The sequence below is a fragment of the Microtus pennsylvanicus genome, chromosome 13, assembly GCF_037038515.1.
Source record: "Microtus pennsylvanicus isolate mMicPen1 chromosome 13, mMicPen1.hap1, whole genome shotgun sequence".
Taxonomy (NCBI): domain Eukaryota; kingdom Metazoa; phylum Chordata; class Mammalia; order Rodentia; family Cricetidae; genus Microtus; species Microtus pennsylvanicus.
In genome coordinates, this window is record NC_134591.1 from 69,436,983 (window position 1) to 69,450,234 (window position 13,252).

Consider the following 13,252-nt stretch of genomic DNA (forward strand, 5'->3'; position numbering starts at 1 on the left):
AATTTGAATTAAATTAAATTAAATTAAAGCCTTTTGATCTGACTTGATATAGATATGGGTGTATTGGCAAATGTTTGAGACTGCCCTGAAAGTCAGAGATCTGCCTGCCTCTGCCTCCCGAGTGCTGGAATTAAAGGCTTATGCCACCACCACCTGGTGATTCTTTCTAGGAGAAGGAAGTATGGAGGAATGCACTCATTTACTTAAAAGAGTTGTAAGTTGACACACAGCTTTGGGCAGAAGCAGGCAGATTTCTGTCTTGGAGGCCAGCCTTTTATACATACGTAGTTCCAGGCTTGTGGCTGCATAGGAAGACTGCATTTTCACTCTTCTTACCAATGGACATGCCACTACTGAGGGTTTGCACTGGGTAACAGAATGTCCCATCTCACTGCTTTTATTTTTCATGAGCCTTTCCACCCTGCTTGGAAAAATGGGCTTTTCAAATCAAACTTAAACCATTTGCTAGTCAAACAATTGTCTCTATCCTGGTAGGTGCTTTTAAGAAATGAAGAACAATGTATGCAGGCTGTTGAACTCAGTTTCTGCTAGGTGCTTAATAAATGCCAACTACCATTAGTAATCTGGTCTCTCAGAATTCTTTTACATGAGCAGTTGAATGGCTAACAAGTCAAATGTTAAAGACAGATGTACTATTTTCCTTTTGTTTAGCATTTTATAAAGAAACAATAGTTTACATTTGTTTCTAAAAACTATTAAATGCATTAAGATATTTATCACTGTTTCTCTCTGACATTACGCATAGCTAGGGCACTTTCTGTTTCCTGAGGGAGATGCATCCTTTAGTCAGGTGTGTTGAAACAAGGGTAAAACACTCTCTACAGTCTGTCAAAATGATTTTTGGAGACATTCCCTTTGCATTCAGAAACTGTATGCACTTACCCAGCTGTTAGCTCTGTTGGGCTCTGTTAGCATTCAGGGCAGGTCTGTTCCTCAGGTAGAGGATGCTTGTTATTCTTGGTCTCTGCCTAATAAATGACCATGGCACCGTTTTAGCGATCACAAAATGGGAGTTACTCAGAGCTGTAATAAATGTATATCTGTTAAACAAGATGCACAGAGAGCACACACATATAATGAACGCTTATGGTTCCCATGTATTTTTGGTTTCTGCCCTGATAGCTTAATCTGAGAGATTTGACAGTGAGCACTTACTGCTCTTTACAGTTATGAGAAAACACTGACTCTTATAGATGCCTTAGCTTCCATGCCCGTCACTTAAGTGAATTCCAAAGCTATGAATGCATTGACCTTAGCATGGTAATATGTTCTGTTTTGATATGGGTAGCCATGGTCTCATTCACAGACATCACTGCCATGTAGTCACGTTTGGGATACAGCATTGAAAGGAAAGTCTCTTAGCCTTCTCTTACAAGAGAGCTGGAAGTTTAAGGAAGCCCACGCAGCAGTGTCAGGGAGCTGTTCTCCCTTTGATTCTCAAGTCATTGGCTTGGCAAGAGATAGTCAACGTTGATTAGCATTTCTTTTTGTTGTACTTGTGGTACTTTTATGGTTTTCATTTCCTCCTGTCTTGATCTTACTTTTTCTGTACACAGATTGTTTTTATATATTTCCCGCATAGAGATGTCCAGTGTTCTTTTTCTCAGATTGATTTATGTGATCGTTAACTTTGGAACGGCTTACTTAAACAATTGATTCTGTTTCCACACCGCTGTTGTTTTGGTTAGAAGCTGTTCTGAGAAATGGAAGTGAGTTTTGAAACTATCTTCTGTGTTCGGGTGCTTGATGTCATTGGTCATTAAAATGGAGTTTATAACAAGTTCTTAATTATTTGTCTTTAAATTGGTACGGCCAGACAGTTGTGTGCTTTTAATAGTCACAGGGAATAAAATACAGAAGAGATAAAAGCTTTACTGCAAAAAGTGGTTGATCTTGGCTGGATAGGGTGGCACATGCCTGTAATCCCAGCATTCCATAGGCAAGAGGATCATGAGCACAGGGTACCTAGTAAGACTGTGTCACAATAGGAAAGATTTAACTTTAGTTTTTATGAGTCTTTCTTATGTGCTCGTTTGTGACTCATCATTTGGGGACCTGATTCCCTCTCTTCCTTGAAAATAAGTGTCTTGTGACCTGGAGACAAAGCACTAGTAAGCGTGGCTAGAAACAAACAGGACAGTATTTTTGGAGTCTAATACTTTAGTCTCTGTTTTGCTGCCTGTGAACTTGGTCTAAGGTGGTACTGTGTCATCTGTGATTCAAAATCATTCTTAAAATTCTTTATTTCTTTTTCCTCAGAAGAAAAACCAAAACCAGATCCAGTGTTCCAGTCTCCTTCCACAGTCCTTCGGCTTGTCCTTAGTGGGGAGAAGAAAGAGCAAGCAGGCCAAGTGCCTGAGACTACTGCAGGAGGGCCTACCCCAGAGCCTCCTCGGATTTCATCACCTGCCACCCTTCCTCCACTTCCTTCCCCCACTTCCGCTGCCCTGAGCAGCCAGCCACTATTCACTACTGTTCTCCAGGACAAATGTGAACACCCTCCCTCAAAAGAAGATGCACTTCCTGTACCCAGCCCCACATCTTGCACAGCTACATCAGCCCCTTCACTAACAGATGACAATGATATATGCAAGAACCCCTGTAGTGTAGCACCTCACAATCTTGAGCTGATTTCTAGTACTAATCTAATTAATGAAATGAATGGAGTTGGTGAAAAATTGCCAGCCAAGGAAAGCATTGTGGACATGGTAAAACAGGAAGTGCTGCCATTGACTCTTGAATTGGAGATTCTGCAATATCCCCAGGAAGAAATGAAAGTGGAGTGTACCGCAACTCCTGTTACTCCTTCCACGCTGCCTTCCTTTTCACCAGCTCTTCCAACTCCCCCAACTTCTCCTCCTTGCACTCCTGTCATTTCTGCCTGCTCTGCTCGTTCTCCTGTTGCTGCCACTGTGGTCCAGAGAGTTGCTGAAGAGGGAGAGAACATAAGAACTTGCCTTGGAGAGGATGGAAATGAGACTCTGAACAAAACAGAGGCAAAAGTAGTTGGGAAAGCAGAAGAGATTGTGGATTCTCAGAACTTAAATTCAAGAAGGAGCCCTGCCCCAGGTAAGCCGTTCTGCCCTTGATTTTATGCTTGCTGACCATGAAGAAGAGACAGTGATGGAGTTATTTTTTAATTGGCTACTTTCCTTGACTTCCAGAAACATCGAATGAATGCAGAAATTCCTAGTCTGATTTCTTCAGTTGTATGCTTGTTTTTTAGTACAGCCTGCAAAAGAGTTACTCCATTGTCTAAAAATGCAAATGAGAGTTCCCAAATACACTAATTGCCTCCAAGGTATATGTCTCTATACATGTTGAGTTGTTGTTTTGTTTTGTTTTTAAACTCATTTCCTCAAGAGTTTCGTTGTTACTTTGAAGCTGGCATGGAAACCAGCGTGGTCTGTAGCTCCCAATCCTGTCTTCTTGACCAGTCCACAACTAAATGTCTGCCATGAAGAGCTGTTGAGGGAAAGAGCCCTCAGGACACCACAGGTTCCAGCTGCTCCGTTTGTCAGATACTTGAATCTTTCTCCTTTTCTTTTCTAAGTTTCACTGGCTTTGAGTGATAGTGTGCACTTGTAATCCTAGCACTCAGGAATCGGGGCAGGAGGTCCGGTCACCCTCGAACTTGAGGCTACCCTCTCCTATCAGGACGGTATACCACTCCTGCCTTAAGTTTTTTTATATTTGTTTTTATTCTGAAACTCTTACAGTCTTCACCAACTCTTTTTTAATGTGGTATCACCTAGGTCTGATGATTGGATTTAATTTTTATCAATTAAAAAATGTTAAGATTACTTTATGAGTATAAGGTCTGCCTGCATATATGTATGTGTGCCACATGCATGCGTGTGATGAGATGATGTCACCGAGTTACAGATGGTTGTGAACTGCCGTGTAGGTGCAGCCAATCCTCCTTACCACTGAGACATTTCTCCAGCCTGAAATTGTTATCAAATACCAAAGTTTCCCTGGCACTTCCCACTTGACTGGCAGCTCAGAATATATAAGTGCTGACTTATCTGAGTCGCACAATCGTCCTCTGCAGCACTGCCCTAGGCTGTGTGGTTTGTGCTCTGTGCACTTGGCAGTTGAACCACTTTCCTTAGAACATTGGGTTCATATGGGCTATGAATATGCCCTGTGGTTGATAGGCACTTCTTTTGGTTATCAGCAGTTCCCAGTGCTGAAAAGTCAGGTGCCACTTGGTTTGTCCTGACTGATTAATAGATAAACTTGGTAAAAGTGGACCTTGTACTCCATTGCATTGTTCCAGGTGGGAGTCCTAGGTGCATCAGGATGCTGCAGTTCTGCATAATTGGGGTTAAAGAATGACTGCCCACATAAAGTGAAAATTGTTTGTGTCTGTCTTTCTAGACTCAAACAAGTGTCAGAGCGTAGCCAGATGGTTTTATGCTAATTGAACTTGATCACCAAACCCTTTGCTAATTGGGTATTCCTTTGTGGTCTTGGGAATCTTTATGCTGGCTTTTGGCTTTTTGAGACAGTGTCTCATGAAGCCCAAACTGCCCTCAGACTCATTGTGTAATTGATGATGACTTTATAAACTCCTGATCCTCCTGCCACAGATCTATTGCTATCATACCTTCTTCTAGACAGTCTAATATAATTTCTTTGTCTTTAAATGATGCCCAGCTTTCCACTGCTGTCTTCACCCTGTACAGAAGCCACAGCACTGTTTCTAAGGATTTTAAAGCACAAACGTGTTTCTTTTAGTATATGATTAAATACAGCTTCTCTTGGTTTTGATTAAACTTCAGCAGTAATGTGTGGAGGTAAATAACAGAAACACCTGAGCCATAGCCTTTTTCATTCCTTTGCCCTGAGTTTGTGTTTCTTCATTCAGAAAATTGTTAAAGTAACCTGTGTTGACAGAGGTTTCTGCCCCGCCCAGTCCTGTAGCCGTTTGTCCCAATGAATTACACAGAGGTCTACTACATTAATTATAAACTGGTTGGCCTATTAGTTCAGGCTTCCTATTAACTAATTCTTACATCTTAATTTGATCCATTATTCTTGCCTGTGTTAGCCACAGGGCTTGGTACCTTTATCAGTGAAGTGTTCTCATCTTGCTTCCTCTATGTCTGTAGACTGAGCTTTCTCTTCCCAGAATTCTGTTCTCTTTGCCCTATCTCTATTTCCTGCTGAGTCGCCCTGCTTATACTTCCTGCCTGGCTACTGGCCAATCAGTGTTTTATTAAAATACAAGTGACAAATCTTTACTAAGTACAAGACCATTGTCCCACAGCAAAAGTGTGTTACTTCTCAGTGTATGCCTGCTGAGCGGTCTGTCAGTTATTTGATAATACCTCAGTGACATCACACGGAACAAATGAAATTGATACCTTTTCGGAAAAATTTGGAAACAAGACACTGAAACACTTTACTGTTGGCTGGCTTGAAACTACTGTGTAGGCCAAACTGGCTTTGACTCACAGAGATCTGCCTGCCTCTGCTTCCTAAGTGCTTTGATCAAAGCTGTGTGCACTACCAGGACCAGGACTGAAAAATCTTGCAATGCAACATCTTCTAGAATATTCCCTATGGAGATGTGACTGTGATTAAAGGTTTTTGTACACATTATGTCATTTTAACATTACAATAAGCACAGTAAGCTGGCATCTGCTCTGCTTCAGAAGAAACCAGACCTTTGAAAATGTTTTCATTTTCATAAAACATGGTTTCATTTCTAGGAAATATCCAGAACAAAGTGGAATGCTTGTCAGGGGTTGGGAAAGCGAACAGCTGGACAGGAACTCTAATGTCTTAGGGGAGCAATGGCTTGGCAGTTTGGGAAATAGGTTGCTATAGTTCCATCATTATTGACTACCTGAAGTATAGCCCCAGATTTTATGGTTCCCAAACAGTTCTTACTGGTACTAGTTCCATCTCACTAAATCTGAGAGCCTTGTCTTGAGGTAGCTGCTGAGTATTCTAAAGCCACCAACACTCAGTGACATCACAAATGAGGAACCTGGATGGGCCAGGAAAGCAGCCTTGGAAGTGGTCCTTGTGCTCAAACCCAGAAAGGCAGTGTTTGGAGAAATAATGCCCAGCTTCCTGTGCATGCAACGGGTCCTTGTGTCGTGTTGCTTTTGTTGAGCCATTTTCTCTTGAGCCAGCTCCCTCTTCAGCCTTTATTACTTTCCATGTATGCATCTGTTGATCATTCCTGCATTCCACATATCTTCCTTAGAGTATGTTATTATATTCCTCTGTGACCAAGAACCTGTGTCCAAACTTCTCTTTCCCCCCCTTTTTTCTTTGCAGACATGTATTTCCTTCAAATGTATTTTCGCAGAAAAATCTTCCATATAAAATATGCCAGAGCCTCAAGGATGTTAGTAACCATGTTGCCTACCTTCCACCCAACTATTTTGTATAATTGGTTTCACATGTATATTTTCTTAGTTATGTGTGTGTACATACATAATTTTTATATTTTGTCATATTTGATTTATATATTTAATTTAGAGTGAATAGGAGAGAGAAGTCAGGGACAACTTTCCATGAGTTGGTTCTCTCCTATCACTATGGGTTCAGGGGCTCAAGCTCAAGTCAGCAGGCTTCACTGCAAGCCCCTCAGGTCAGATTTTCATATAAATGGATTGCAGAAAATGTTTACTTTCTTAGATTCATAATTTAATACTGTTGGTTTAACAATCATTTGAGCAGCTCTAATTGCAGTAAGTGGTGCTGACATTCTCTGCATGTCTAGTGACGGAGCACAGGCCTCCTGACAGCTGTTGGCATGTGTTCTTGTTGTTAGGTGCTGGGCTGGACCTGGAGTCCTGTGTATGCAGTCATGTGCTTGCCTCCCGAGTAGTGCCTCCGGCCTCGGTGTTTAGTTTTAAATAAGTTAGAATACCTTTTTGGCTACATCGTCTTACTCACAATTTAGAGCAGGGGGAAAAATACTCAAATTTTGTATTGTCAGAAAATGCCAAGAATCCTGGTGGCCTAATTATGACCATTATTAAATCCTCACTCATGTCACTTTATAGTATATCTGGGATTAAATTGAGTAATAACCTCATTTTATTTTTTTAGGTTATTTTCATTTGCATGTAACATATTAATCTTCTGACCTTTGACCTCCAGAAGAGACTGGCGTTCCTTTCCTCTGAGTGGTTTTCTGTAGAGACAAGTGTGTAAATTCCAGGAAGGACAAGGTGAAGAGCCACAGGAGTGGTAGCCACCACTGGGGTGTTTCGGGCTTGTGAAGCTTCGTTTGACTGAAGGTCTTTGCAGCCTCCACGTTGTAGGCCCCAGAACTTAGACGAGCAAATGGGACATTTTTCCATGTTCCCAGGAATCCTCTCGTTCAGAGATGAAGAGCATTGTAGAGGGAAAGCTAGTTATTTGTCTTGGAGTCTCTTCTCTGAGTTATAAGTTGGTGCTGTCAAGATCCATATATCTGCATCTGTACTAGATTTACCTTAAGCTGCAGTCAGCTTGATGATGGTAAAAGAAGCACAGAAGTACTTAGTCGAAGAATCTGTGAAGTCCTGTAATAATATGTAGACTTTGCCAAATGTTTCGCTGCTATGATCTGTGTTCTCGCTGGTGACAAAGTCACTCAATGGGCTGCTCTTTGCTAAGTGTGCTGTAGCAAACTTTTCATTTGCTTATTGATTTGACATACGTGTATCAGCCAACAGACAAAACATTCCTCACTCTGTTCTCCTTTGCTGCACTTCCTGTCCCACCTTCCACAAGTTACAGAGCTGAAGAGACGAAGTGCAGCTGGAATTCTAAGGAACTTTCACAGGAGCAAAGCAAAGTTGTGAGATACATGGGAAGGACAAGGGTTTGTAGTTAAAACCTTTGGGCTTCCTTCCCATGCCATCTTTTACTTCCTAGGTTATTCTTTGTGCAATATAGTTTCCTTGCTCTAAAATTGCGCTGAACAAATTCTAGCTGGGTGGCACAAAGACTTAAGCAGCCACTGCCCTAGATGTGCTTTTGATTGTTGGTTTATTTGTTGCTGCATCTTCAGTAAGCATCTGTATTAGACGTGATCAATAAAATAAATCCTTTTCCATTAAAATGCTTAAACTCATATAACACACTTAATCTTTGTGAAGAATAGCAAGGACACAATGAAGTGTGGTGAACATTTTGGCACAATAGAGCAGAAAATGGATCTGATACCAAATAGAAGCTAAATTTTGAGCTTATGTGAAGGGTCTTGAAGAGGGGTCCTAAGTCAAGTACCTTGGTGGTTTCAAAAGTTTCCTTTAAAACTGTAAAAACTACAAGAGGCCAGTCATCTGACATTGAAACAGCCCTAAGATGGAGAGCAGAACATGGTGCCTGGTAGGAATGTAGGCTGAAGGACTTCGTGATTAAACTCTGCGAATGTCACAGCTAATTCTGAGGATAGAGATGAATAAGGACATTGAATTCAGACAGTTCAGACACCCAAACAGATGCAGGCACCATGGATTGAGAGGACATTGTGTGAAATGAAAAGTTAACACCAATCTCAGCCATGTAGCCAACAGAGTCTGGGGAAACAGCCAGAGTTGCCAGACAGATAGACCAAATGGGCTGAATGAAGCAAGAGAGAGGCTCAGAAGCCTGTGTGAGTTCCTCATGCTGCTGCTGTCCCAGGCTGCAGGCCATAGAGACACACTCAGATGCAGCAGTGACCAGCTGCTCATGCTGGAGTCCAGTTTGATGATGGGTGACAGTCCTATGGCCCTATCATGGCCTGGAGCCCAGCAACTGTGCTTTGGGCACACTGAGGGGACTGAGGTCAGCTTCTAGAAAGTCCATGCTGAGCTGGCACAGCATTTCTGCTATCAGTTCTCTCTGAGCATGTACCAGTGGCCTCCGGCCTCCTTTCTTCTGTCTTTTTATTCTGTTCAGTCACATGATGTGAGCTCTCTAACTGCTTATTCTGTGTCAAAATTACATTAACCTTTTTGGCCTTTATATTTGCTTTATAAATAAATTGCCCTACACAATTTTGGATCAGAGGAAAAATGAGATTGTTTATACATTTAATTTTTCTTTATAAGTAAGTACATTTGCGATTTCATATGGAGTAATTTTAAATTGGCTAAATACAAATTGTACACATTTTCATCACTACATCAGTTACCTAAAACAACAACACGTTTGGATGAACCACATGGCCTGTTTCCAGGAGCAGCAGGAAGGCAGACTGTTTGAAATGGATGTTAATGCAGCAGTTGTGGCAATTCAGGACGTGAGCTTTCCATGACACAGATTGATGAGCTCCAAAGCGGCATCCCCAGAGTACGAGCAAGGGCGCTGGTACAAAACACACCTGGTTTATTATCAAGTCTTTAAGTGCAGGTCGGGACTTTGAGGATAAATGGAAGCAAAGGTAAACCTGAGACCACCTGGGTTTGGTCAGAACAGATAAAATAGAAAAAAATGAGAATCTGATGATTTCTGCTGTAAGAGCTGAACCATGTATACTGTCAAAGGCTCATTGCGCTTAGAATTCTAATTTAGTTCTGAATACAAAATAGCTGAATTCAATCATAATTGCGCAAGGGTGAGTGAAATGCCTCAATGTAAACCTGGAGATCTGAGTTAGAGCCGCAGAACCCACACAGATAGGCTAAGAGAGAATCACACAGGCAAATGATTAAATAATTTTAAAGTTATTAACTTTGTGTTCTTGGAAATAGAAATCATGTTTCTCTGTCTGTTCCACACATTTTTGTTGCCGTTCTGTGGGACACACCCACTTCCCACGCCTTGATAAGTTGGTTTCTCTTTGTTTTTCATGTACCTAAATCCCTCTTCCCAAAATAAGAAATAAGCTGTCTGATCATCTACTAATGAAAATTAGGAGAAATTTTTTTTTCTTTTTTGAACCAGGTTCTCACATGAACTCACTGTGTAAGTGAAGACTAGTTTTTATTTAGTTGATAGACTGACAAGTTCCTTCTCTATACTCCACTGAATGCTGGAATTAACAACGTGTACCATCAGATATCAAATAGTGTCTACCTAAGTTTTATTGGGAGTTTTCAGGTATTTTAGTATTTTGTTAAAATGTTAAACAGTTGGCCAATATTGTGTCAATCAGATGCCCCCTTTTTCAGTTTTGTGTCATGACAGAAAGCTGACGCCCGTTACAGTACACCATATCATGCCCATTCTGCTGTCCATGAGGGTAGCCCTGTCAACAACAGAAACGAACCTACTATTGGGCTTCCCCTAGGAAGGTTTGTTAATATCCTTTCTTTTTGATCTCAGAATCTGTAACTAGAACAGAATAGCAGCTCGCCCACCCAGCAGTTTTTTCTGGGAGGTGTGCTTCCTGGCTTAGATGCAGGATTTCAGTGTAGCCTGAGTTGGCTTTGGGCTTGCTCTCCTCAGCCTTCTAAGTGTTGCAGTTAAATATGACATGGCCTCCCCTGGCTTTTTCAGGGGCTATGTCTTCCCCCCAGTTGTCGCTGCCGTGTGTAGGGCAGAAGCACTTGTCCTTCTCAGTTTCCCTGATGGCATAGTTTTCAAAGGTAGCACATACTCACTAGAGAAACCTCTGAATAAAGTTATAGCTAGTAGAATTGAGTATTTTGTCCTGCCAAAAAGGACATCAGTAGACAAGAAATAAAAATTACCTATACAGAACAGTTGCCAGTGAAAAGAAAATCAAACTAAGATTTCATAGGAGATATAAATAATAAATTGTCTTACTCCTTAAGGGAAATAAATGAATTGCATATTCGATATTTGACATAACTAGTAATATGTGGCAATATAGTAAATATATAAGGGGAAAGCTATGTTTAATTTTGTTGCTACATTCTCAGGAATAACAGTATCATTGGAGGAGTATTTGTGTGCATCTGTGCCCGTGCATGTAGTTTGTGTGTGGCTTTGTAGCAAGAAAAACATCAACCCAGAAAGTCTTGAAGAAAGAATGGTGTATACAGCTTGGACAGTGGTGGCGCATTCCTTTAATTCCAGCACTTTGGAGGCAGAGGCAGGCAGATCTATGTGAGTTTGAGGCCAGCCTGGTCTACAAGAGCTAGTTCTGGGACAGGCTCCAAAGCCACAGAGAAACCTGTCTCGAAAAACCAAAAAAAAAAAAAAAACAATTTTAGAAGAGAAAGTGGAAAATACACTTAAACGCGTTGGCACAGGGAATCACTTCCTAAATATAACCCCAGCAGCACAGACACTGAAACAATTAATAAATGGGACCTCCTGAAACTGAAAAGCTTCTGTAAAGCTAAGGACACGGTCAACACGACAAAACGACAGCCTACAGAATGGGAAAAGATCTTTACTAACGCCACATCAGACAGAGGTCTCATCTCCAAAATATACAAAGAACTCAAGAAATTGGTCACCAAAAGATCACATAATCCAATAAAACAATGGAGTACAGACCTAAACAGAGAACTCTCAACAGAGGAATTTAAAATGGCTGAAAGACACTTAAGGAAATGTTCAACATCCTTAGTCATCAGAGAAATGCAATTCAAAACAACTCTGAGATTCCATCATATATCTGTAAGAATGGCCAAGATCAAAAACACTGATGACAATTTATGCTAGAGAGGTTGTGGGGAAAAGGTAACACTTCTGCATTGCTGGTGGGAATGCAAGCTGATACAGCTCTTTTGGATGTCATTGTGGTGATTTCTCAGAAAATTAGGAAACAACCTTCCTCAAGACCCAGTTTAGGGTATATATCCAAAGGATGCTCAATCGTGTCACAAGGACATGTGCTCAACTATGTTCATAGTAGCTTTGTTTATCATAACCAGAACTTGGAAACAACCTAAATGCCCCTCAACTCAAGAATGGATAAGGACAGCCTGATCTACAGAGCTAGTTCCAGGACAGGCTCCAAAGCCACAGAGAAACCCTGTCTCGAAAAACCAAAAAAAAAAAAAACAAAACAAAACAAAAAAAAGAATGGATAAGGAAAATGTGGTACATTTACACAATGGAGTACTACACAGCAGAAAAATAACTACAGCTTGAAATTTGCAGGAAAATGGATGGAGCTAAAAAACATTTTTTTGATTGAGGTAACCCATGCACAGAAAGACAATTATCACATGTACTCACTCAAAGGTGGTTTTTAAACATAAAGCAAAGAAAGCCAGCCTACAAACCACAATCTCAGAGAACTTAGACAACAATGCAGACACTTAAAGAGACTTACATAGATCTAATCTACATGGAAAGTAGAAAAAGACAAGATCTCCTGAGTAAATTGGGAGCATGGGGACCTTGGGGGAGGATTGAAGTGGGGAGGAGAGAGGCAGAGAAAAATGTAGAGATCAATAAATAAAAACCTTAATTTTTTATTAATGTAGAGACGTCCATAACAGTGTCAAATATTTGAGACTAGTGATTGTGTAAGTGTAGACTCAATAATCTACCTCTTTATTCCTTCATTTCTATACTATATCCTTTATTTCAGGAAATTCTTGAGTCTGACTTCTTCGGCTTTTTTCTATAATGTGATCAGTAATAGCTTGTAACCAGCCACACTCTCCCCTCAAAAAAAAAAAAAATCCCAAACATCTATAACCCATTGAATGACTATTAGCCATCTACTCCACCTCTTGGGAATGTGGGTCTCTTGTTCTCTAGACTGCTTTCTGTTGCCCGGGAGTGCTGGTATCTTTAGGAGCCCCTGGGAAAATTGGGATAATGGTTAAGTCCTGGTATAGTTTGCTATATTATTTGTTGTTTAGTCTCTGTGCAATGGGAAAGTGCAGGGCTTATTGGAAGTCCTGGCTAAAGTGGTCTGTGAGGCTACTCAGGCAGCAGCCATGTGGTTACTGGGAATTTAACTCACAACCTGTGGAAGAGCACCCGGTGCTCTTAACCACTGAGCCATCTCTCCAGCCCCATATTTAAGACATTTTTAAAATATATAGGTTCTTTTAATTTTCCAGTTTCCATAATCCAGTGTCTGTCAGCAGCTGTTTTGTTGTTGTTTTGTTTTGGTTTTTTTGTATATTATATATAAAAAATTCAAAGTTAAGCTATCATATAGGATCCAAATTCCTTGTACATTTTCCATCCATACGTGGCCTTTTTTAAAATCACTTTACTCTCTCTTTAAAGACTTTATTATTTTTAATATGACTGTCTATACCCACTTGCTTGTTTTTAAGCTTACACACATGGTTAAACACATTGTAACCTATCAAGAGGTTTTTCCCATGTAAACCTGCTTTACTATATA

The 13,252-nt window shown here is 40.7% G+C and overlaps 1 protein-coding gene across 21 annotated transcripts in view; it reads left to right on the plus strand.

The window, feature by feature from the left end:
* Nucleotides 1–13,252, plus strand: part of Eif4g3 (eukaryotic translation initiation factor 4 gamma 3) — a 226,727-nt gene that overhangs the window by 136,945 nt on the left and 76,530 nt on the right. For all 21 annotated transcript variants that reach the window (XR_012907440.1, XM_075945434.1, XM_075945413.1 and 18 more), the window contains one exon: nucleotides 2,281–3,090. Coding sequence is in view for 20 of the 21 variants with exons in the window: in XM_075945434.1 (XP_075801549.1) it covers nucleotides 2,281–3,090 (810 nt within the window). In the remaining variant the exon portion in view is untranslated. The remainder of the gene's footprint in view (nucleotides 1–2,280; nucleotides 3,091–13,252) is intronic.